At 50.3% G+C, this 26096-nt stretch overlaps 1 protein-coding gene across 6 annotated transcripts; it reads right to left on the bottom strand.

Annotated features, from left to right (window-relative positions):
* On the bottom strand, nucleotides 1–25141 carry CDH24 (cadherin 24). Of its 6 annotated transcripts, XM_053265948.1 has the most exons (13): nucleotides 24960–25141; nucleotides 15629–15945; nucleotides 14217–14511; nucleotides 8797–8916; nucleotides 7632–7799; nucleotides 6167–6357; nucleotides 5370–5623; nucleotides 5093–5229; nucleotides 4189–4310; nucleotides 3950–4064; nucleotides 2500–2748; nucleotides 1092–1393; nucleotides 1–323 (listed from the first exon to the last, which is right to left on the bottom strand). In XM_053265948.1, exons 2-13 carry the CDS (start codon nucleotides 15854–15856, stop codon nucleotides 162–164), a joined length of 2343 nt encoding a protein of 780 aa, XP_053121923.1. In that variant the 5' UTR covers nucleotides 15857–15945; nucleotides 24960–25141; the 3' UTR covers nucleotides 1–161. The 6 variants fall into 6 exon arrangements, with proteins under 6 accessions (XP_053121923.1, XP_053121920.1, XP_053121921.1 ...); XM_053265945.1 differs by having other exon boundaries at nucleotides 190–1393; nucleotides 24960–25140; XM_053265946.1 differs by lacking the exon at nucleotides 24960–25141 and adding an exon at nucleotides 24773–24815 and having other exon boundaries at nucleotides 190–1393.
* Nucleotides 25142–26096: the final 955 nt, after the last annotated feature.

Genomic DNA, 26096 nt, shown 5'->3' with positions numbered 1-26096 from the left:
TTTAGAAAATAAATTGTTTATTACGAAATTATAACATGGATGCCCCCACCCGACGCCGATTACGCCTTAGCTCCCTAAATTAAAATTGTCCTGGATATGGAAAGTCCCACCATGGAATTGGAAGAGGAGGGCTTTTTCCAGAGGACAGAGTCCAGGATCAGTCACCCAGCCATCCCCACAAATGTCCTGGGAGCCTGTGTGCCCTGGCTGATGGGTTCCGCTGTCGAGGCTCGGGGGCTGCAAGTTGAATGAGAGGTAAATCCATGCTGGCAAGACTGAATTGTTAGGGTCCGGGAAGGGAGGGAGTTTGGCACCAAAGGATTCTGGGAGAGAATGAATGCATAGAATATTTTATACGGGAGCAGGAGAAAGAAAGAAAAACGGACATAATAAACACATCACCAGTAGGGCAAAATGGGGGGGAAAGGGAGGGGGGGAGAACCCATCTATGAATGCGAATGACACAGAGAGAGAGAGAGAAAACTCACAAAAGGCTGGATGAATGAGGAGGTAATATCACTGAAAAGAATGCAGGGAGTCTGAGAGGGTGGATGGAGCAAAGCAAGTCAGACATAAAGGGAAAGTGCAAAGTGAATGGGAAGGAAGGAAGAAAAAGAGAAAATACAACCGAAGTAATTTAAAGGAAAGATGGAAGAAGCGAGTGTCTGAAAGACACAGCAAAACAACTGTAGGTAGAGACACAAGAAGGAGTGTGGCTGAAACAAAAAGCTAAGAAAGAGAGAAGGAGGGGGGGAAGAGCGACCCAAAAGACAAGTTGAACTGAGAACGAGGAAGTCAGTGAACCAAAAGGGAGAAAAGAACAAGCCACACAAAAAGGACTGAGAGGAACAACGGGGCACCCTCTCGGATGGCGTCTCTCAGGTGGGGGGTGGCCCTTCAGGGGCACCATAGAGCTCAGCCAGTGTCCGGAAGAGTGGCCCCCATTCTTCCAGGTATTCGTATCCGCCCGCGTCGCTGTCGCCGGCACACGAGGAGCCGGGAGAGCTGAGCGAGCCGGCGGAAGATCCCTGCCCCTCGTAGCCATATACCTGGATGGAGTCGTAGGGGGGGACAGAGGGGTCGGTGTCTACCTCGCTCAGCCGGGCTGCCAAAAAGCTGGCCACGTCGTGGGGCTGTGGGGGCACGCGGCTAGGCAAGGCGGGCGGGAAATGGAGTCGGGGAAGCACGTCCCGCCGGAGAAGCCGCCGCTGCTGCAGCGGTGGAGGCGCAGCATCGGGGTTCTGCAGGGCGGCCATGTCGAAGGCCTCCGTGTCTTCTTCTCCCCCACCTTCATCATCATAGGTGATGATGTTCTCACGTACATCCTCTTCCTCAAAGGGCAGCAAGGCAGCCTGCTTTTGCTTCCGGAGGGCGACAAACAACAGGACCAGCGCTGAACAGCGGGGCAGGGAGGTGCACGTGGAGAACGATGGATAGACAAGCGGAGAAGAGTAGTGTTAGCAAACACTGCAGCACATACACCCCGTATTGCTTCTCCCCCACACGCCCTTTTGGATGTGGAAACCAGCCGCTCCCCCACCTCCCTCCCATATATATGGCTCTTTGCCAGAATGCCCCCACCCTTTGCTGGAGGTCTTCCACACAAGGGTTGTGACCCACGCTTAACGCCAAACCTCTGCCTTCAGGCCGTTTGGGGGCTCTCTTCTCTCTCCCAGAGCTCATGACCTGGACACCCCACATTGCTAGAATTTGGCAGCTGTAGCTCGGACTCCCTTGCTCCAGTGCTGCTCTCCTGCCCACCAGGAGTTTCAGCGATTTCCCCCTTCTACAGAGGAACTGCCCCAGGACTCTCTTCCCCACTTCTCTGACACACTAGACTGGCTCCCATGAGTATTAATTGAGTAGGACCAATGGCCTACCGAGCTCTGGGAGTTGTGCATGCTCCCAACGTTTGATCGTGTGCGAATAAAAACCTAGGTAGGAAGAGGACAACGTGATCGTGTGGGAGCCTCAGGCTGGGTAGGACGTGATCGTGTGGGAGCCTCAGGCTGGGTAGGATGTGATCGTGTGGGAGCCTCAGGCTGGGTAGGACGTGATTGTGTGGGAACCTCACACTGTGCCATCCTACCGAGCAGCACCTGTTCCCAGCTGTTTAATGAGGTAGGAGAAAAAGCCGGCACAAGGCTCCCTCACAATTACTTCCCCCTCTTCCTACTTAGGTTGTTACTTGCACATGATCAAAAACCGGGAGCACACACAGCTCCCAAAGCTGGGTAGGATGCTTGTCCGACCCAGTTTACGGTGGTGAGAAGAAGCCGACGCTTTTCTTTTCATTCCCTCCTCATGTCTCAAAGCTGTTTCCCTACTTGGTGGTGATCCACCCTGGAAGGAATAGCCCCCTCTCACTTTTGCTGAACTGCCCCCCACCCAGGAGGGCCCACAGACCCCCACCTTTCTGCCCATCCACACACACACACACACACACACACACACACACCCAGCTCCTATGACTGCTACCCTTTCCTTGTCCTTTCTCACCAAGCAGCGTGCCGACACAGGCCAGGATGGCAAGCAGAGCGCCCGTGCTGAGCCCGGCAGGAGAGCCCAGGGCTTCAGGCCCACAGGAGTGCATGGCGCCGTCACGCCGACACCGGCAGATGCTCATCGTCAGAGTCGGGGACCCCGTGCGGGTGGGGGACCCGCCATCCACTAGCTCCAGAGGCACCAGCAGGGCTCCTCCTTGTGCAGGCAGACGGGCAGCGCGGAGTAGCAAAGAGGCAGAGTTATCTGGGGGGTGGGGGGAGTTTCAAGAGAGGAGAGGGGGTTTAAGTTTCATTTTAGAAGGAAGCCACCTGTCTGGCCAAGTGCGAAAAATGTACCAGTCCCCCAACTCATTTATTTGTTTGTTTGTTTATTTGACGTATTTCTATACTGCCCAAAACTTACGTCTCTGGGCGGTTTACAACCACATAAAAACAAAAGTAAAACATTAGTTAAAAACAGAAACAAGAGATTTAAAAACACGACAATTAATTTTAAAAAACAACAACAACCACCAATATTCTAAAACATTAAAAACAATCAGTTAAAAGCCTGGGTGAACAGATGAGTCTTTAAAGACTGTTTAAAAGCTGTCAGAGATGGGGAGGCTCTTATTTCACTAGGGAGCGCATTCCAAAGCCTTGGGGCAGCAACGGAGAAGCACATGCGCCCAGAAACATACATAGGGCCATATTCATACAAACAATCCCCTCAGTTTAATGAACCCAGAATGCAATTTAACTCCTGCTATGTTCCCACTGAGAGGATGGCTAAAGTGAGAAGGGAGCAGGAGTTGGGCAGCCAAGCATGGACAGAGGAATCAGGCCTATGAGTCATACACACATTCCAGAATAGCTGCACTGACTGCATCCAGTCATTAACTGGTTTATTTGTATGCCACTTGCCCATAACAGCTATGCCACCGGCTCCTCTGGTGGCTACTTGGCTCGTCTGGTGGCTACTCGGGGACGGGCCTTCTCAGTTGCTGCCCCGATGGTTTGGAATGCACTCCCTGCTGAAATAAGAGCTTCCCCATCTCTGACAGTTTTTAAAAAATCTTCAAAGACACATTTGTTCACCCAGGCTTTTAATTAAATACCGTTTTAATAGTTTTAACTTCATTTTAAAATATTGTTTTAAGGTTTTAAATTCTTATAATGTTTTAACTTGTTGTTGTCATTTATTTTAACCAATGTTTTAATTTGTCATTTATTTGTTTTAACTTTTTGTTTTTGTTGTAAACTGCCCAGAGGCGTAAGTTCTAGGCAGTATAAAAATATGTAAGAATAAATAAATAAATGCCCAAAGCAGCTTAAAACACAGGTCTTGAGAAGTGTCGCTTTTGTTTATGTATTTGTTCAAATCAAGTTCCTAGTCCATGTGATTGGGAAAGTGGGTTTGGGAGTCTGCAGGCAACCAGGACATTGAAAGTTGGTGCAGTTCTCACCCTTGTTGTCTCGCACAGTGACGTTGGGTTCCCTGACCCCAAGCGGGGAGCGGATGATGATGTGGCTCATGTTGCCGTCTTCGTCTCGATCCACTGCCCGGATCAGTTGGATTAGCTGGCAGGAGAGGGAGAAGGAAAGGGTGATGCCAGGAATCCTCCTTACCTGTCGCTCTTGCTCCAACCCCTTCGGCCCCACTCCAGAGCTGTGGAAAAGACACCAAGCCCCAGCAGACACTTACATGGCCAGGAGCAGCATTGTCGCAGACAAAGGCCTCATAGCTGTGCTGCAGTTGGGGTGGGTTGTCATTCACGTCCAGGATCTGGATGGCCACTTGGACATGGGAGGCCTGCGTAGGGCTGTCTGAGAGCAAGAGCGGGGATGGGGAGAGACATGGAGTCCCACACAATGCAAGAAGATACAAGCAAAGCCATGCGCCGTACACCGCAACCCCACAGGTGAACAGAACGCAAAATAACACACAGCCAACACACCATTCACGTATGAGCGGTGCATGATTGACCAGGTTCCAGAGGGAAACGGGTCCACACGGAAAGCCACCAAGAGAAACATACAGATCACCCACCCCAGATCAGAACAGGTCCATGTAATGCACACATGGAAGCCAGTTACACAGAACCACATGCAAGTAACACACAAAATGCACCCGCGGGCATGAAGACGGAAGCAGAAGGAAAAGAGATGGAGGGAACAGCACACAATGAACCATAGTTATGCATGGATAGGCACACACCCAATGGGACCAACATGCAACCAAGAGGCAGATGCACACATGAAAAATGAAGTCCCCCCCACAGAGTCATTCAGACCATACATGGAGATTCAGGTCCCCAGTCCCACAAGAATCAATATGCAAAAGGCATATCAAGTCACATGTGCAACATGCGTGGTCATAATGAGCCACCCGAACAAACATGCAACCAGGCAGAAGGAAGCAAAGGAGGATGGGGGAAGCATGCCAAATACACAGCGACCACGCACAGTGATACATGGATGAGAGAGAGAAAGAGAAAGAAAGAGAGGGGAGGGGGATATTTGCCAATGGGGAAAATTAACCCACAGACGGAGGCTGCTCCCCACCACCATGGCTTCTTGCCACAGGCCCAAACCCACCTGGCCCTTACCGAATTCCGTTGCTACCACAGTCATGTTATGCCAGGGCAACACTTCCCGGTCAAGAGGCACTGAGGTCAGAATCGTCCCATCCTGAGGGTTGATACTGAAATAGCGCTCAGGATCCGTGTGCGGCAGGATGGAGTATCTAGAAGATGGGGGGGAACCTGGGGTATCAGGTTGTCATGGCAACCAGGTATAAATGGAGTAACTGTAACTTCACTCACACACATACACAAACACAACTGGCATTCCCACCCAACTCTTGTGGTACCCTTCTGCTGTTACCGGATGACACTGCTGGGGGAATCAAGGTCCACAGCGGTCACCTTGCCCACGAGGGTCCCCGGGGGGCTGTTTTCATAGACAGCAAGACGATATTCGGGGCGGGAGAAGGCTGGCGGTTCATCGGCATCTTCCACCGTGATACGGACGGTGGCCACGTCCTTGAAGGGGCCCTTGCGGATGTACTGGGGGTCGATGAGCGTGTTGGTGGCTTCCACTCGGATGGTGTAAGAGCGGCGGGACTCAAAATCGAGGGGCTGTAGGAGTGGTTTGGTGAGTCATTCCAGAAAATAGAGAGGGGAGAAGGAGGAAAGATAGTGTTATGGTGGAAGAGCAGGGCCAGAATAAGACAAGGGGCACATACAACTCTGCGTCCTGAAGGGAAAGGCAAATAGCAGAGAATGATGGGACAGCATCACTGATTGTCATCCAAGGAAAACATAAATCACATAGTGGCTCCTGTGAGATTATACTTAAGGTCCATGCTGGAGACCATTGCTAGTATTGGTCTACTAAGTACTGAACTCATTACACCCCAGGACCTAGCTGACTGGTCATACGTCTAACCCATTCCGTGTTGACTCCAAGCGCATTTCCTGCACATTCTGTGAGGGACCACCACTGCTGGTACATCTGGACTTACTCCAATGCTTTTGCTTGACCTGTCTTCATCAGCCTCAGTTTCCATCTTTCATTGCCAGACAGGGGCACAGACAGGGGATCCTTGAGGGGAAGGAAGGAAGGAGGATCAGGGACCCCTAATTCCAGGGTTCACTGAGAAGAGGAACTCCTCCACCAACCTTTCGTACAGTGATGATTCCATCTTGCCCCAGGGCATCCGTGTGAATGGCGAAGACCTCGGCTCCGTCCCCTCCATCGAGGATGCTATAGGCTAGCAGTGCGTTCTCCCCTTCATCGGGGTCGTGTGCCCGCAACCGCCCCACTGCAGAGCCAGGAGGTGCTGTCTCCACCACAGAAAATTGGTAGGAGCCTAGAGATTGGTAATGGGGCAGGAGATGTAATACAACACTACTTCCTCCTCCCCAGTACAACCACCCATGCAGAGGTGCACCTAGGTAATTTGGAACCTGGACCTAAAGGCCTTTGGAGGTCCCCGCTCCCCTGCAAATGAAGCAGCATCATGCTCTGCCGGGCGACCACACCACCAGGGACAGACTAAAGAGGATTTGGTGGCCCCCAGGGGCTGTGGAGGCCCTGGACTTCAGCCCTGAAGTCCAGGGGTAAGAGCACCTCTGCACCCACATGCGCTACATACTGGTGGCCTCCGATACAGGGAGCTTTGAATCATCTTTGTCACCAGCAGTCCTGCCCAGGCCCCCTACTAGAACTCCATGGGAAGCTTGGGAGCATCTGTGGGCAGAATCGATGTCCACATGCCTGCCTACCAAACTTGAATATTCAGAAAAGAGGAGATATCTGCATCCCTCTGTCCTCACTGTTTTAGGCACCATGAAGGTAAAGACCAGGTACCTGCAGAAGATTTTGCAGTCTTTGGTGTTAATTCATAACTATATTTCTGAAACATTTCAAATGCTTTGTAATGCCAACCTCAAAGGCCGAACAGTGGCTTGTAGCATCTATCCTGGGTACTTTGCACTTCTCCTTTTGACAGCTAACTTAATTAAGACTCAGTTATGACACTTTGGCAGGCAGATAGCTCAGGTTTAAGGTCTTGCAAAGTTTGCTTGCAAGACCTTAGCATTGAGCTGACAAGTAGCTCAAATGTGCTAAAATGAACTAACAATGCAAACAGACTCCAAGGCTAGCATTTCTGCTTTGCTTCAGGGCTTTTGCTTTTATTCTGCAAGCTCAGCTTGGGTTTCGGCACTTTGTTCAAATCTGAATTGCCCAAGTTCAGCCCGAATACCAGCTGAGTCTGTCTCATTCATGTGGAGTTGACCTTCTGTCCCCCTGGCATTCCCTCCACATAAATATAGCCGAACTCCATGTCATGACGTGACTACGGCCTAATTAATAATAATAATTATTATTATTATTATTATTTACATTTTTATTCCGCTCTTCCTCCAAGGAGCCCAGAGCAGTGTACTACATACTTAAGTTTCTCTTTCACAACAACCCTGTGAAGTAGGTTAGGCTGAGAGAGAAGTGACTGGCCCAGAGTCACCCAGCAAGTCTCATGGCTGAATGAGGATTTGAACTCGGGTCTCCCCGGTCCTAGTCCAGCACTCTAACCACTACACCACGCTGGCTCCTAATGCTAACCCAGCCTTTCCAACTCACTCTGTGGGAAGCGGGGTGGGTTGTCGTTGACATCGCTGAGTGTGACGGTGACGGTTGTACTGCCTGACAGCCCCCCAGCATGGCCCCCCATGTCCTTGGCCTGGACCACGACGAGGAATTCCTGTTGTGTTTCCCGGTCCATGTTGGGGGTTGCTGTCCGGATCACACCTGCCACCATGTGGGAGCAAGAGCAGCATTAGCGAGAGAACTGCAGATAGACTGGTGGGTGAAGGATCAGGGCAGATGGAAATTCCCACCCTCAAATGGCCTTCCCACAATCTCCATTAGTCACACCTCAAGTGGAAGCAGAAACATATGAGAATAAGGATGTGGGCCAGCCAGAAACATCTGGATAGAGATCTTGCATAGGTGAGTTATAAATGAGATGAATGGGAAGACAGATGGCGAACCCTGTGGGGTCAATAATCCTATAGGGTTCACATGATTATCAAGAGGAATAAATGGATGGAGAGCTGAGATGATGATGTTGCCTGGGTGGCCACTGGCGGTGGATAGACTTGTGCTATTTGGAGGAGACACAAGGCAACTCAGAGGTGGGACGATCTTCTCAAACCAAGTCCCCACTAAAGTACAATCACATATCCCCCTATGCAGTTGTTGTTCGTTAAATAAGGTTTGGCTTGTCAGCCTCTCCATCTCTCACTAGTTAGCATAAGCACATCAGTGCTTGATCTGTTACACCCAAAATACAGGGAAGGACACACTCCTCCTCCAAAGAAGATAGCCCCCAGTGGAACCAGCACCAAGAGTTTTTGCTTCATTGCCCTCGTAGGGCTTCATCTGAGCATGGACTTAACCCTCAAACCTGTTTTCAGGAGCAGGATTGAATCTCGGAAACAAAATATAAACACGGAGGGATGGAGGGCTCTATCCAGAGATGCTGCCGCTAAGACAAAATCTGGCTCTCTCTCAGTCCTGTGTTTGTCATCCCTGGTCTGAATGCACCATTGGTTCCCTACCAAATCTGTGGTCCTGAGCCACGCTGCTGTTTCATGACGACACACAAACCCACCATCTCACCCCAGTCTCCTAAGCACGTGACAGTCCCCACCTCCATCCCCAGAGCCTCCTTTGCCCCACAGTAGGGTGACACTCATACCATTGCCCTCCATCCCACATCTGTCTCCCCCTCCCCATTGTATACCCGTCTGGGGGTCGACGGAGAAGAACGGCAACCCCTCGAGTACCGTATAGACCAGCTTGGCGCTGTTTCCATAGGCCGGGTCATCTGCATCATGGGCCGTTACCTGGATCACAGATGTACCTGCCAAGATGGGGCAGAACAGAAGAGACAGAAATGGATGAGTGAAGAGGCCAGTTGTGTGTGCGTGAAGTTGAGGGGCTGAGCCCAAAAAGGCCTTTGGCACAACTGGTTGTGTCTTAACTTGGCATGATTGGCATGAGCAAGCCTTCCTTCATGGTTGCTGAGCCATAATTTTGTTGGCCTATCAGGAAGAATCTAGTAGTGAGAAGGCTGAAAAGCGTACAAAATAATGTAGAGCAATTGGCTCTGGAATTGAATAGTTTTGATCTTGGACTTCATAAGGAACAGCCATACTCTCAAAAATAACTGTATTAATTGCTGTACTCCTATACTATATCCTCTTACTATAATAGAGGATCTTTTAATTTTATTGTTTGTTTTCTGGACTTTGTAGTGGCTCGTTTGAGTTATGGACCTCCATCTAGCATAAATGCTGGAAGCCCGAGACATCCCTCATAATACTAGGTGTCATCCAGTGAAATTGATCGGCAGTGCATTCAGGACTGACCAAAGGAAGTCCTTCTTCACACAACACATCATTAATGTATGGAATTCACTGCCATGGGATGTGGCAATGGCCACTAGAGACCAAGCCACAGGATGTGCCAAACCCCTAATTGGCCTTGGTGTTCTTGAGTTGTTGGTTCCCCACCCCGCCGCCATGAACAGCATCTATGGCTTCCCGATCTGAATCAGAACCAGAGTGGGGTCAAAGCCCTGCTCCCATCATGCCGTGGTGCTCATCCAGATAAGCTCCCCATCTAGCTGCTATTTAGGGATGGGGTGGGGGGTGGGGAAGAAAGCACAGCAGATACAATGACAGACACGCTTGACATAACATGTAGTTTAGCCCTGGCTTAGGTGGCTTTAAAAGGGGATTAGACAAATTCATAGAAGAGAAGTCTATCACTGGTGATTAATCAGGATGACTATGTGGATCCTCCATTTCAGAGTCAGTATACCTCTGAATACTCATTGCTGTACGAATATTAAGATGACAAATATTTATATACCGCCTTTCAACCCAAGTTCCCAAAGTGGTTTACCATAGAAAGAAAGAAAGAAAGAAAGAAAGAAAGAAAGAAAGAAAGAAAGAAAGAAAGAAAGAAAGAAAGAAAGAAAGAAAGGGCTCCTTGTCCTCAAAGGGCTCACAATCTAACAAAGAAAATAAGGTAGACACCGGAAACAGCCACTGGAGGGATGCTGTGCTGGGGATGGATAGGGCCTGTTGCTCTCCCCCTGCTCAGTAAAGAATTGCCACTTTTAAAAGGTGCCTCTTTGCTCAGTTAGCAGAGGGCATATGCTGTACTGTTCCAGGCTGAGTCGGAGACAAGGCAGAGATCTGGGAGGGATGCAGACCTGAGACAGATCCAAGGGGAAGGAGGTCAGGACCTTGGAGAGTTCTGAGCAGGAAATCAAAAGAGTTGGGTATAACAACATAAGATGGATGTTGCTCCAGCAGAAGCTTGAAGCAGATTGCTGGGTTTTATGACTGATGCCCTGATAGAGTGGATTGGCCCCACCCCTTCCCTGGGAAGGCCCTGTTGTTCAAAGGGGCCTTGCCTCCTGCTGTGGGACCTCTACTTGGACCAGCAATTGGGGGAGTCTTGGATCCAGGGGTATAACAGTTGCTTGAGAAAGCACCAGAGGGGGAAACTGTTGCTTTCAAGACTTGCTTGTGGGTGTCCCAGAGGCATCTGGCTGGCTATTGTGAGAAACAGAAAGTTGGGCTTGATGGACCTTTGATGTGATCCATACATTCGTCTGTCTTGTGTGGGATGTGCAAGTCTGATGAGTCGTTAAGTGCTGATATATTTATTATTTTTGAATTTGTATTTTGCAACAGGGCTCAAAGGAGCCCTCAGGGCAGCTAGCACCACCTAAAATCATTTTTTAAAAAACCTATCCATAATCTATATTAAACAAACAACTAAAAAATAATGAAACACCCTCATAATATTGTTCCAGAAGAGAATGCTAGGTAGCTGCGGACCCCATTACTTAGCGATCTTAGATATCTGTGTGTCTATTTATCTTCCACAGGTAAATGTCTATTTACCCATGGAAGTTAAATAGACATGAACAATTGCTCTGCAGCCGCTAAGATGCAGCTAGCCAGATAATGGAAATCAAGTGTTAAACCTACTTTAGAAGAATGGCACAGGAAATTCTGATGGGCTATGATTATCTGTGAAATAGTTGCTAAAATCACCCTTGGAAATGGAAAATTAAATGTCTTTGAAAATCTTTGGCACTAAGGTATAGAATTACTCAGAGTAGGCCCACTGAAATTGAAAGGACTAGTTAGGCAATGCTCAGCTTGTCCTTTTGATTTCAGTGAGACTGAGTAATTTCCCTCAGCATGTCAGCCATAGGGTATTTTAATGATAATTATTTGCAGAAAATATTGGATATACATGTACTGTATGAGTTTCTTCCACATTAACTGCCGACTCAGAAACTGTAGATAATTTAATTAGATAGTATTTATCTATCTATCTATCACAGGGATTCTCAATGTTGGGTCCCCAGATGTTTTTGGACTTCAATTCCCCTAATCCCCAACCAAAGGCCACTGGGGCTAGGGATTATGGGAGTTGAAGTCCAATAACATCTGGAGACCCAACGTTGAGAATCCCTGATCTATCATATTCCTATACTGCCTAACATGTGCATCCTTAAGCGGTGTACATAAAATACGATATAAAAACAGAATAAAATTATTAAAGCAATGATGACATAAAACCAATTAAAATTATTCATTATCAGATAATGAAGCTGGATAAAACTTTTTATTTTATTAGTTATGGTATTTTTCCATTTGTATTCGTGTGTGTGTATAGACTTTTTGAATAATGATATGATTATATGTAATTGTTTTATTCTCTTTTTTCTTGTTAAAGAGGAATTTGTATGTAAACTATATTTTCAACAATAATGAAGTAATTAAAGCAAAAGGGGGGGAACATGCTAAGTGAGAAGTGTCCCAAGACTCTTCTAAAGTCCTGCTTGCAGAATGATTTTTTTTGCTAGCGGATTAAAGCATATTTCTTTAAGAGAGTCATTCCTAGTGTCTTGGGTGCTACAATAAAATAAAATAAAATAAAAATTAATTTTAAAAGCACCTGCCACCCCCAAGTATTCACCCACAGAAGAGCGGCTTGCAATGTCTCTGCGTGATCTAGTGCTACCAGCCTTCAATTAGCCTCTGCAGGGGATGTGCTATTTTTGCTGCAAGTCAGCAGAAGGTGTGACTGGATCATTCCATCACCCCCCCTAAGGAGGTGCAGTGGAATGCCCCACCCTGAAGAGGGGCTGCACAGTAACCCTCTCCATGAGACCCTGCCCTGGCCTTGCCTGCTTTTTCTAGTGAGTTAGGCAGAAACAAGGAGTGGGGGTGGGGGTCCTCTGGTTGGGTAATTCTACCTCTTACATACTAAACTTTGGGGATGTAACAATGACCTTGTGTGAACACTTTTCATTTAGAACGAACACACACACACACACACAAGTGAAACCTTGCTTTAAGGTTTTGAAGGTTCAGAGTCCTACCCTCCAACCACTAGGCAATACCACCTAATTTGGCTTCTGTTGACTCTTTACCACCTAAAAATAATACTCCCTTTTGCCATTACAAAAGCATTTTTCTTTTTCTTCCTCTCTCTCTCTTCCTTGCAAGGGAACCATGAATTCGAATTAGTGCCAGAGACAGGTCCAAGTAACTGCTAGATAGTTTATTTCCAAAGAATGGGAGAGAACGATTTCTGTTTCTTGGTCCCTGAGACCCTAACTGCATCAACAGGGACCAAGAAAAATAAATGGTTGTTCCCCCCATTTTTTGAAAATATACAATCTTGCAGTTATTTGGATCTGTCTCTGGCACTAATTGGAACTCGTGGGTCCCTTGCAAGGCAGAGAGCAGAAGTAAAGATAAACGCTTTGCACCTGGCTGAGGCTAATCAAATTAAGTCTCCACAAAACCTGCTGCACTCCATCTTCTGACGGCTACAAACTGCCAACACAGGGGTTCTTCTGTCATGCCCTACTCTGTCTCTTTCCTCCTTTGTTTTGCTTAACATACATTAAAAATAAACTAGAGACTTAAATAAAACATTAATATTATTTAAAATATGTATATACTACTTTTCAACACAAAGTGGTCTACAGAGCAAAGAAAGAAGACGGGAGCTGAATTAGGGGAGCTGGGAACCCCGCCGAGAGGAGCCAGCAGGTTGCCAACTTCCCCACCATCTCCTGCACCTGTGCCTTTGACAGCAGCTTGATCTGCAGACAGCAGCAGCTGATCGTGTTTCTTTCCATGCCCTGAAAAGCATCCGCTACTGACTGCTGTTAAAGGAACAGGACAGGCTGGATCTTTTTCTGGGCAGTTGGGAACTCGAGAGCCATGCCCCCCTGTGACTGTGGCCTGCCAAAAATCTGGAGTCTGAGTAGCAGGAAAATTAAACAGGCAATGTGGTATGAGGAATGCAGCTGAGCTCCAGCATAGCTCTGACTTGGACCTTTTCTGTCTGCAGTTCATGCACTCAAGGCCACCGGGCTAGCCTCAGAGATGCTGGTGCCTGAAGCGGAAAATCAGAATGTCTCCCCCCACACACACACCCATCCTAATTAACGAGTGGCACAATCCAGAGACAAATTGAGCTGTGTTCTCCTGCAGAGCCAGTGAGCGGAGTGGGGGGTGGATTTATCCTGACAGAGACACAGTCCTTCCCCCTCCAGGTGTCTTTTCGCCACAGGGGAGACAGGAAAGGGAGGACCTGCAGCACCCATCCTGCTGGGCCCCAGCGGAGGGTTCTGTCTTGGCTTCTTTAGCCTCTCTCTATTTCTGTCTTGCCATGCAGGAGTTGGTGAGGAGACAAAAAAAGAAAGGGGGCGACCCAGCCAGATGGAGGGGCCATCTCACTCTCTCCGCCTTGCAGGCAATGCTCGGATTGTGGGGGAAGGAACCCTTCATGCAACCCACAAGGTCCACCTGAACGCCGCCCCCCCCACCTCCAATTTTAGCTAAATACGCCTCGCCCAGTGACCTTCTACAAAGAATCTCTGGGGAGAACCATCACAAAAGGTTAGGTGGCCCTTCTGGCTCCCTGTAAAATGAGCACCCCTGGAGGTATTTGCACCCCAGTTTGATCTCCGCATCTTCGACGAATACGTTTCCCATAGATGCCACTCATTCTGCAGGCAAGCAGACCGAGGCCCCATATCTCTTGCACGCAGGAGAGGGGAGGGGATTCCGCGGGTCAGCCGATGGGTTCTCCCACACAGTGCGCTGCACTCACCCACGTTGCTCATCTCGGGCACAGTGGCATGGTAGGGGCCTTGCAAGAAGACCGGCGGATTGTCGTTGATGTCTTGGACTTTGATAATGAATTCCGAGGGTGGCTCCAGGGGTCGATTTGATGCCCGGTCCACGGCCTGAGCCAGTAAAGTATACTGGGCTTTCTCCTCCCGGTCCAACGTTTTGGTGACATGGATGTTCCCTGTCTTCTCATCAATCACAAAGACGGTGCCCGCCCCTTCTCCGGTCAGCACGTATTTGATACGGCCCTCGCCATGGTCAACGTCTGTGTGAAGCTGTCAGGGAAAGAGACCAGAGATGCAGAAGTTGGCAAAGATTATCTACCATATTCACCTGAATCCACGGCTAGTTCCCACCCTCCCTGCAAGTACTTTGATGTTAGAAATGGGGGTGCTGCTGTGTTAAATTTAGGGTCCTCTTCCTTCTGGGCAAAAACAGACAGAACCTGTATTTGATCTGCATTTTTTAAAAGGGAGTTGTCTTCTATTCGGGTGAATACAATATGTTATCTTGTGCTAAGGGATTTGGTGGTGGCCGCAGTAGCAATGAAGCCACTGGCAGCAATTGACTGAGCACCCCTCACCACAGAAAATCACAGAAGGATTTCTGGCTGCCATTGGATGAATTGCTCTGACCTCAGAGAGGTGGGGCTGAGCAATCCAGAGTTACAGACACATCAGATGTGAGAATTCAAGGTCTCTGTACAAGACCCTCTTGTGTACCTGCATGCTTGTGTGTGAGAATTTGACCCTCCTGCATCCCCACCTCCCATTTAATCACTTGTCTTAGAAATTTAGGGCAGGTGGTTTGCACGAAGGCTGATAATACCAACTTCTCTCATTGAGTTTATGGCTGAGATGCTCTTTGAACCAGGGACGTCTTGCCTGAAAACCAGTTTGAAATGAATGTTCTATTGCAGGGGTTCACAACCTAGCCTTGGGCCCCCACATCTGGGGATTATGGGAGTTGTAGTCCAGCAACATCTGGGGACCCAAGGGGGTAACCCCTGTTCTTGTGCCCCTGCAACCAGCACACAAGAAATGACTTTCAGTTAGTTTGATTCATCCTGGTCTTCGTCAAGAGTTTTTAATGGAACACACTGCATCCTTGAAACTTTTGAGCAAAACCTGAACATTTCCAAGAGAAAGCCTGACAGTACTGGGATAGGTGGCAGGGCCTAGGGAAAGAGGAAAGGAAGCAGCAGAGGCCTAGAAAAAGAGGCGTCCCGAGAGAAAGAGAAGGCCAGAGGGAGGTGTCTAATGAAGAAGTAGAGGCCTTCTTCTCTTGCAGAAGCTGGGAATATACCCCGGGGTCCTGGCCGTCCAATTCCCCGTATTAGACTCCACCTGCCGTCCATGCCAGAGTGTGGGGCCAGGCGTCTCTCGGGCTCACCCTCCCAATGAGGACAGGTTCCGGTCCCGCGTACTCCTCGATGACAAAGAACTGGTTCCAGACCCAGCTGCGGCGGGACCTGAGCAGCGGCCGTTCCCAGCGCTGAGATGCGTTTCCGCGGAAGAATCCAGCCTTGGACCCCTGGAACCTGTCACTGGGGGGCACCAGGCGGCCCGCACAGCCACAACCTCCCAACCAGGCCAGCAGGAGCTGCAGAAAGCTGGCCATGGCTCAGCCCCACCGTTCACGCCGCCTGCAGGGGGGGGCGCCACTCCTCCGTCTTGCCCATAGGGAACAGCTACCCCATCTGGATGGCTCTGGAGGGGAAAGGGAGGAGAGGAGAGAGATGAGCCAAGTGCCAGCCCAGCTGATCCCATACAATAATGTACCGACTTGTATCCACCCCATCTATGGTGACTGCATCATAGGGATAAACCACAGAGAAGCTCTTCTTACCTTTCCGATAGGGACCGAGTTGGAGGGGGGAGGGGGAGGAGGGGAAGAGGGAGAGGAACTGCAGCATAAAGTTATGTGCACACACACTTCGGGGCTCCCATTCTGCACCAGCTGTGCCAGAAGCAGCAGCAAGAGAGTCCAGATGCTATCTTTGGGCTTGCATGCTAGCTCTGCGCATGAGTCGAGAGAGGTGCTCCAGTTTCCTCTGGGTCACAGAGGTGGGGAGGCCACTGTTCAGCTCTGAGGCCTGCCCACTGGCACATGAGTGGAATTTGGCTGCCTCTGGGGGGAAAGGCTTTTTTCTCCCCAGAGACAGATTTACCTGGTACAGGTATGAAAAGGTTGTTGCTGCACTAGATAAATTGGTCCCCATGGAGTTTATGTTTCTGCGGTGTCTGTGCCATTCCTTCTCATCCTGGCTCATTGCTCCGGGGGCCTTCTCAGGCTAGGATGTCAGCCTTCCTCCCATGAGCAAGTTGCCACTGAGGCCTGCAAAATTCAGGGTCTAGTGGTTAGAGTGCTGGACTAGGACCGGGGAGACCCGAGTCCAAATCCCCATTCAGCCATGAAACTAGCTGGGTGACTCTGGGCCAGTCACTTCTCTCTCAGCCTAACCTACTTCACAGGGTTGTTGTGAGGAGAAACTTAAGCATGTAGTCCATTGCTCTGGGCTCCTTGGAGGAAGAGCGGGATATAAAATGTAGTAGTAGTAGTAGTAACAACAACAACAAGCTGGGCTAAACCTGGCAGTTATATCTGCCTGGGAACATCTGCTTGTTCTCACCCAGGAATTGCTAAGAATTGTTCACAGAGAGAAATAAGTTTGGGAGAAATAAGTTATATCTGCCTGGGAACATCTGCTTGTTCTCACCCAGGAATTGCTAAGAATTGTTCACAGAGAGAAATAAGTTTGGGAGAAATAAGTTATATCTGCCTGGGAACATCTGCTTGTTCTCACCCAGGAATTGCTAAGAATTGTTCACAGAGAGAAATAAGTTTGGGTGTTGCAGGGTGGCTGAGAGCTGGCTGGACTTTGGTATGGATAGCTGGATCAGTGTCATTTGGGGACTCACACTATTTGTGTGTTTGCTGCTGCACCTCTATAACACCTAATTAATATGGACATTTGTATAACAACAAACAAACAACAAACAACAAACAAGTTGCTACAGAGATGTCCCTGATCTGCAGTATTTTCTCTTTTCCCAGGGCAGCCCATAATTTTACATCCTTCACAAGGCACTCTATGGATCCAGTATTCCTTCCAACCCACACTGAGCCCACCCATCTGCAAAGCCACTAGGCCTCATGGGGCACCTACCCACCAGCCATCCACAACCGACGGTCTGCTTGTCTTCCCCCAAAGGGCAGCGTTCTCATGATCAACAGCCCTTGCCTTTCTCTCTCCATCGCTTCCCTCTTCCACCTCTCCCCACATTCGTCTTTAACCCATCCATCTGTCTCCTTAAACACACACCCGGTATTCATCCATCCGTCCACAGAGATCTTGAATATGCCCGTCACTCCATCCGCCTGCCGATCACCAACCTGTCCGCAGACAGCACTTAACTATTCATCTAAACCATCTGCCCATCCATCCGTCCATCCGTGCAGATTATTTATCTATCCGTTCGCCTGTCCCTGCCCCCCTCCCTTCTTCCCCTTCCCCGCACTCGGCTGCGTCTCTCCCTCTTGTTCTCACTTTCTCCCGCCTCATGCCTCCGTTCTACATTCCCCTCAGGTCTGGCTCCCCAGGCTGCCCTGCAGACAAGAGAGGAAAAATGATGGATGGAGCGAGAAATGGACAGACGGAGAGATAAATGCAGTGGCCACAAAGGGCAGAACAAGGCAGCGATATTGTCTGGGTATGTTTGGTTTCTGTTTTGAAAGCCACACACCCAAACCTACCCCAGTTTGAGGCCAGTGGTGAAAATGGGCAGGAACAGGCAGGTACAGGAAAACACAATGGAGGGGCAGCAAATATATTTCACCCACGTTCAACTCGGAGCTTAAGATATTGGCAAACGTTGTAGGCGTTCTGGAAAAACATATCATCCTCCACCATCGCCAATTTGGGTCACAGATGAAGCCTTAGAGTCCCGGTATCTTCTCTGCTCTAGGACCCTTCGCCACACTGCTGGGTCCATGGTTTGCCAGTGGGAGTGCCCTCTTTGGTCCATGTATCCCTCCAAAACAGTTCTCCTTCCTTCCTTCCTTCCGTAATTTCACTGCTTCTTCCCAGACTGGTATCTCTCTCTCTCCCAGGCCCAATTTGTATTTCTGTAGCTCCACTGGCATCCATATCCATTCTCTCTCTCTCTCTCTCTCTCTCTCAACCCCCTTGTTAATGACTTCCCTTTGAGGCCTTCGTTCAACCCAATTAACCTGCAGGGCAGCCAAGCCCAACTGCATCCTGACCTGCTGTCACCTTTCCAGCGTGGTCCAGCAATGCAGTTAATAAAACTCCTGCCCTTTGATGGCGCCCCCTACTGGAGCTCCAGTGAAGAACCCGTCCCAGACTCTACTCCAGCCCCCAACTCCCTGACCTACAATGGGCTGTAATCGGTGTAATTCATTCAGAGCGACAACTGATTCAGTCACTTGGCTTCTCTGTATTGATCGGAAATGAAGATAAACAGCGAGGAAATGAGCAAAAGTGGGAGGGGGAGGGAAGGAGAGACGGATAGGAAGCCAGCTAAGAGTCCATGACCAGCAGGTATTTTCCCCTTCTCCGCTTGGGATTTAATTTACGATGGGGGTGGGGGTGGGGAGTTCTGCTGATCAGGCACTCTTCCATTAAAGCCTCTGAATCTGTCTCCAGTGGGGGGGGGGGATGCAACCCTGGGCTATACAGCGGCATCTACTCCGGGCACAGTTTGAGTGCCTTTCTCTCCCCACAGAGGAACCACAGCCAACCCCCAACCCCCACCGCCATGCAACTAGGAGAAAAGCTCAGGCTTGCCTCTGAACATGTGCGGAGTGCCTTTGCCTGAGCAACTGCTCCCAAACATCTGGCCTCAGGGCTACTCCAGGGCAGGCATCCTTCACTGCCGAAACAGAGCCTTTCACTCAAAATAGGTCCGGGACTATGCATGGGCAAAAACGGCCTCAAATTGAGTTCTGAACTTGTCCTGACTTTCCTCCCACGTACGCATCTTTCACCCTGACCGCCTCCTTGCAGGGTCTCTGCCTGCCTCCTGCCTGTCCATCCGCCCTTCCATTCTCCTGCAAACAGGCTGTATGCGATCCAAAGGTTCTGGCCAAGCAGCTGCTGGGGCCTTGCAAGCAGAACCAGCACGAGACCCCTATGCACTGAGGCAGGACGCCAAATGCGGGCCCCTTCTGTGCATCCTCCCCGCCCCCCCCGCCCCCACTTGCTGGCACCCCAGTCATCTGCTTCCTGAGGCAACTGTCTCACCTCACCTTCTGGAAGGGCCAGCCCTGCTTGCAGGGTGTCCGGGGCAGCATATGCAGACTGCAAGGCAGCAATGTTTGCTTTGAGGCATGCCCCTGACAAAAACAGGGCACGTTTGCATTTTCTTGCCTCTAGGCTAAGGAGTGACAGGCTCCAAAATCTTTAAGAGGATATCAGAAAGAAATGAGAGAGGCGGGGTGGGGTGGGGAATCATTTGGCATCTCTGCTGAGGAGAGGGATAAGAAGTCACAGATCTAAACTAAAAGAGGACAGGGGGAGAGAGTAAACACTCCACTTTCTAATGCTGAAAGGCGTTTTGGTGCAGAATCCAGAGGAAAGAGCTATGATATGCAAGGACAAGGCAGTTGAGTTGAATCAGGAACCTTAATGCTCTATTTATTTATTTATCTTATTTATTTTTTTACATTTATTTTCCGCTCTTCCTCCAAGGAGCCCAGAGCGGTGTACTACATACTTGAGTTTCTCCTCACAACAACCCTGTGAAGTAGGTTAGGCTGAGAGAGAAGTGACTGGCCCAGAGCCACCCAGCAAGTCTCATGGCGGAATGGGGATTTGAACTCGGGTCTCCCCACTCCTAGTCCAGCACTCTAACCACCACACCACGCTGGGTCCACTAATGAGATAGATAACTGGCCCAGATCAATGAATGGATTAACCAGAAACACCACATCTGGAATGGAACAATCTATTGAGGGTGGGTCTAGCCTTTGCCATCTTTGCAGCTTCTCAAGAAGATGGCGGGCGGGCGAAGGCCGGCTTAGGCCTTGGTCAGCAACTCGATTTTGTGGAGGAATACTTGGCAAAAAGGATGGATGGTCCACACTAGCCCCCTGCCCATGCCATGGCCCCCTAGCAAGCTTTTCACCCCATGGCACTCTCTCCTTTCTTTCGTCTGTGGGTGGCACATGGTGGGGTTGCGGGGAACCAGTAAGCTTGGGAGGCCCAGCCTAACTAGACTTGGGCTTGAGCTGTACCATTCATGAGGCCCCTTACAACTCACAAATGCTTCCCCACCACCACCACCACACACACAATATTGAAATATAATTTGCTTTGCTTTCCCCATGTTTGGCATCTGAAAGCCAAACTCCGTATTGTGGTGTGGAGCGCCACAATTGCTTGAGAACAGTCTCCTCTCCCCGCTTTCTATCCTGTATTAGCAACTGTTCACACATGCACACAAGGGGCAGGAGGGGGACGCAAAGGCTCCTTCCTATGTGTGGAAAAAATGCTCAAAGGCGCCACTCCTTTGTTGGTTCCCAGATTAATTAACCCAGTATAATTAGCACCGGCAGTCAATGATGCAGCTTTGAATTAGCCCTGGCAAAACCTCCACTGCAGAGGTGCAGGGGATTCCCCGTGTTGTTAAGTTTTCCAGCTGTGTGAAGGAAAAGGATGGTTCCTCAGGTCTGCTAGCGGGACTTCTTCACTTGACATTTCCCAGACCGGCATCTTAAGACGGACGTTGGCAAGCCGCCCGAAAACTGTGCAAAAACGGCTAACTTGCAAGTGGTGGGTCACCCTGAATACCTCTGAACTCTCTGTGCCAGGGCCAAAAGTGGGTCAGCCCACCGCAGATCTGGGGAGTTTAATTGACAAGAGTCGGCCAGACCATCGTTTCATAAGAAACGATGGTCTTGAACCACTTGTGTGGAGTCCAGGACCAGCCTCTAATATTCTGACACCCGAGGCAAAAAAGGGGCTAAATGGCTCCTCCCCCACAACCTCATCCCTCGGCTCTATGCGCCTCTCGTCAACCTCATCCGGAAAGCACCTCCAAAGTGGCGCTCCCCTCACCACCTCTGCTGCAGAACCAGCGAGTTCAAGCCCAAGGTGATTCCATTTAGTCAAAGTTTGCTCCAAAATGGCGGCTCCTCAGCCACCTGAGGCAACGACTTTGGTCTGCTTCATGAGTGAGTGTGGGCAGCCTAGCTGAAGATTCAGACCGAGTAAAAAAAATCACACGAAAATACACCCTACAGATATTGAGATCACGCAGTGTAGATGACTGACGCCTTTAACACACATTAACCACCCTTTTCATTCACACAGTCAGGGTGATTTGCAAAGACTAGACAACTGTAATCACACCCCACCACCAAAAGAAAAAACAATCACAATACACATCTATAGGTGGAGCAGTGATTTTAATCTGTGTTAAAGATTGTAAACACTGAACAAAAGGGATGGCAGACGGGACTATTGATATTCTCTGCAGAGTTATCTAGAATCTAGTTGGCTCAACCGAGAATATCAAGGAGCGGCTGTGTGAACAGGCCACTGCCCTCTGCTCATGAAGAAGGTGCCAGTGATGAAGCCTGTCAAGATGTCCTGCCTTCTATCCTGGAAGTCATACCTCTGATACCACATATATGTGGCAGTCGGTTGTGGTTCTTCACAAGCTGAGGGGAAAGGCACTCTGCCCATGCTCAGAGCACATGTGTACTTGTTATTAGTATTATTATTTTACTATGTCCCAAGGCTGAATCCCAGTACTGGTGAAAACCAGCTCTGAGACTGAACCCTGGTTCCCACCCCAAGGACATTTTCCACAAGGGAGGCTAGTCCTGAAAAGGTTAATGTGGTTAATGTAGTATAAAAAGGAGAAGAGAGTTTTCCCACCCACCCCTAAAAATAAAATTTCCATTCATGTTGATGTAGCTATTTAATTCCATTTACTACAGATCTGGGAAGTGTAAAAAAGATTGCTGATTTATTTATTTTAAAGCAGAAGATCTGGAAGTGTAGATTCTAATCTGCATTAGGGACTGGGATTATGGAACCAGGGGACAGAATTTATTCTGACTTTAAAGACTCTGATCATGTCCATACACCCTAATCTGCTTTAAGTGATCTTGAGTGAACATGTCCATAGATTCTTTGATCCCCCTGGCTATTCATCCCCTGGGGCAAGAGTTCCCAGGCTTGGGCCACCACATGCTGTTGTTGGACTACAGCTTCCATCATCCCCTGCCACAACGGCCCGAGGATCAGAAATGTAGTTCAATCAAGCTTTCCTTGGAATGGAGATCAAGAGATGGGGAACAAAGCATGCCCTGTTAAATCGATGCTTATCAAACCGCTCTCAAAAGCACAGGAGCAGAGCTGGGAAAGAAAGGTGGCAACCCTAGCCCATCTAGCCATCTGTTTACTTATGCATTCTCCTCTCTAAGGACTCTCCAGAACAATCTTTCCCTTTTGCAGAGTAAAGGGGCAGATTAATTGACTCTGGGAACCAAAATAGAGTGGGATCCTCTATATGCTTGCACTTGTGTTTCAACAAATACATATGCAAAAAGTGGGGGCGGGAGTCCACATTGAATATTATATGGCCATTTATATGCTAAATATACTAAATAAATAATAAATTTAAATTACAGCTTTTAGCAGACCAGTGGAAAAAGATCTTGCCCCTTAGACTTCTTAGATGCTACGCACTAAAGGACACATCAGTGGGTCTAAACGTGGCTCCCTGCTTCCCCACTGAGCCTAGATTAATTCACCACTGGTTTGGGGTTGCCATTTAATTCATTCATCCTTCCCCTTCTCTGTGACTGTCCTTCTCTCCAGACCTCCATCCCCCTTCCTTCATTGATTCGCTCTTCCCTCCAGGCGGCTCTCGGTCTCTTTCCTGCCCGCCCCTCCCCTCCTGCCCAAATCTAAGCGGATTTTTTAGGATTAGTTATTCCCAGACCCTGGGAGAATAAACCCAACAAATCTTATTTCGCCTCGTCAGAAAATTGACTCCAAGTGACGGGTGAAGCGGGGCGGGGGGGGGCAGTATATGCAGCCTTCAGCTGGCAGGGAGAGGAAGGCAAAAAGGAAAGGGGAATGAATGGGGTGGGGTGAGGTGGGGTGACAGAATCACCATTAAAAATGGGTCCACAGGAAAGAAGGAAAAAAGCCACTGTGTGTTGTGTTGTGGACTGTGCAGGCTAAGCGGTGCAGTCTGGGATGGCAACCCTGCCTTGTGGGGGTTGGACTGGATGATCTTTGGGAAACCCTCTCCTCAGATGTGGTGAATCTACATGTTACTTCACAGGTGTAAGAATGAGAAAGTCTCAGCAGGTGGGAGAGCAGGTGGTGTGCGGTGCTCTGAGAGGCTGAGATGGGGGGGGCTTTGGGGATCAATCGATTGTGGGGCTGAGCTTAAATATTGGGGGGGGCTCTGAATATGGATGGGAAGGGGGCAAACCACTTGGTGCATGGTGGAAAGAATGGCATTCAGCAGGAAAGGGGCAGGGTGACTCTGGGATGGGGGTCAGGACTGAGTGAGGTGCATTAGCAGAGGAAGGGCCAGGATTTGGGGGGGGGGGTGCAGGCTCTGCTTGGGGACTGGGAGCAGGGATAGGCAGCCTCGCCATTTGAGCCAAGGGGCGCCCCAGTGCAGCTTCACACGGAGTGAGATGCCTGATTAAATCTGGAAGCAGAGATGAAATGGGGGGGGGGCCGGATTTGCGGGCTGAAAGTGAGGGGCAGCCAGGATCTTTGGGGGAGCAAAAGCTGGGGGGGGTGGTTCTGGGAGGGGAGACCTTGCGATCCCTCTCCTGCACCCCACCACCACCCCCGCCATGCCAGCAGGTGCCCCCCCCCTGCGCTGCAGTCTTAAGACTCCTGGGGTAGATTTACAACCCGGGGGCTGCGTGAGCGAAATTCCTAATGAGACGCCTCGGAATCGGGGAAGGAGGCAGACGGGAAGAAAGAGGAGAGGAAAGCGAGGGGGGCGCGGGGGGGCGGAGAGGGAGAGGGTAGGAAGCAGCGTCTGGGGGAGGGGGGTCCCTCGACCCCAGCCCCCTCCCTCCCAGACGGGAATCCCGCCAGCCACAACATTTGTCACCATCAATACGGAATTCTCGCCGGACGCGGAACGAAGAAAGGAAAAAGCCCGGCGGATGGACGAGGGCGGGAGCCTCTGGCTCGACGGCGCCCCCCCCTTCTGTCACGTCCCTAATCAAACTTTGATCCCCGACTCCCCCCAGGGAACAGGGGCGGATTGCGGGGGGGGGGGCGGGAGAGAGAGAGACTCACGAATAGCGGGAGCTGGGAAGGAAGGAAGGAAGGAGAAAGTGGGAGGGACAGAGGGGGGCCGGAGGAATGACTCCCCCCCCGCCCGCCCGCCCGCCACCGCTAAATACACAGACTTTGCTCTTATCAACTAGGGATTCCCCCACCCCTCCCGCCCCGCTCATCATCCCCTCCCCTGCCTTCAACAGTCTAGAGAATCCCCCCTCCCCAAAAGCCAGAAAGCTCACCACGGTGGGGAAGAGGTGGATGGAGAGGGCTGGCCGTGGGGCTCGTCCCCGAAGTGACTCCCGCCTCCCCACCCATCGGGGCACCTTCTTCACGCCCAGACCCTCCGGGGGCTCCTCCCTCTGTCATCCCATCCCCTGCTTCCTCCACCACCACCCCGACCAAAAAAAAAAAAGTCAAGGAACCTACCTGGGTCGCTGGGACTCTGGGAAGGGGGCAGGAAGAAAGGAAAGAAACAGAGATGGGGGGGGCGGGGGAGAGAGAGAGAGCGAGAGAGAGAGGGCGGGCGGGCGGGCGGGGGGCAAAGGGTGAGAAGGAAGAAGGGAGCGCGGTAGGACCAGCGACAGAGAGATGCAGGGATGCTCCTTCTGCAGAGATGCTCTTCTGATGCTCCCCCTCCCGCGCCTTTCTCAGCTACTACGCGCGCTCCCCCCCATCTCTCCCAAGCGCGGGGGGGGGCAGTCTGAGCGGGGAGAGGGAGGGAGGGAGGGAGGGAGGATGGAGAGAAACAGATGAGACAGCCCCCCCCCCATAGAGGAGCGACCACCACCTCTCCCCTCCTGGCACTGCGACAATGTCTCCCCCTCCTCTGCTGCCCCCCACCCCTGACCCACCAGGATCCCAGCCTCCAGCCTCCCACCATTCCAATAGGGACCCCCCTCCTAGTTTTTGGAACCCCAGAGAGTCCTTTCTCCCAACACTCAGTCTAGTCTGCAGTCATTTGCCCCACCAAATGGCAGCCAAATTGCCCCTCCAGTCCTGACGAACCCCCCAAGTCTCAGCCCCAGATTTTGTGGTGTGCTTCAGTGGTGACCCACACATTCCCATTCTCCTCTTCTCTATGTTTCATAATGCCCCCCATCCCCCCCCCGGTCCTTTCCCAAATCACAAGTGGGCTCTCTTCAGCTCTACTGGTGCCCCATCTCAGAACTGCCCCCCCCCATTGGTCCTGACCCAAGACTCTGTCAGACCCACACAGAAAACCCCTTGATTCTGGCCCCACATTCCCAGCCCTGTACTTCAGTTTTCCGGTTTATGACCCCTCCTTTCTCCCACTCCTCAGCCTTCTGCCATATGCTGCTGCCCCCTAACTCTGACCCATAGACAACTCCTACATCAGAAGGGGATCCACCTACATCTCCTCAGTCCTGATGCAAAGACACCCTTTCCCTCACACAGGGAATGCACCTTTCCATTCTGCCTCACAGTCTCCCCAAATCTCAGTTGAGCTTCCCCACAACACCCCGCAGTCCAGAACTGCCCCCCATATCCTAGCACCAGAGGCTGCCGCCTCCAGACTGAGCCCAGACCTCAGCGTTCAGTGTC

This window comes from Hemicordylus capensis, chromosome 6 (assembly GCF_027244095.1).
Source record: "Hemicordylus capensis ecotype Gifberg chromosome 6, rHemCap1.1.pri, whole genome shotgun sequence".
Taxonomy (NCBI): Eukaryota; Metazoa; Chordata; class Lepidosauria; order Squamata; family Cordylidae; genus Hemicordylus; species Hemicordylus capensis.
This window is presented reverse-complemented; position numbering and strand designations above follow the sequence as displayed.

What these genes read in the sequence shown, in the direction of transcription:
- CDH24 (XM_053265945.1), bottom strand. Translation starts at nt 15,856, where the DNA reads ATGGCCAGCTTTCTGCAGCTCCTGCTGGCCTGGTTGGGAGGTTGTGGC. An exon ending in CCCACCCCGCTTCCCACAGA is followed by an intron (nt 6,358 to 7,631) that starts GTGAGTTGGAAA and finishes ACCAATCTCTAG; the next exon opens with GCTCCTACCAATTTTCTGTG. An exon ending in GAATCATCACTGTACGAAAG is followed by an intron (nt 5,624 to 6,166) that starts GTTGGTGGAGGA and finishes CCACTCCTACAG; the next exon opens with CCCCTCGATTTTGAGTCCCG.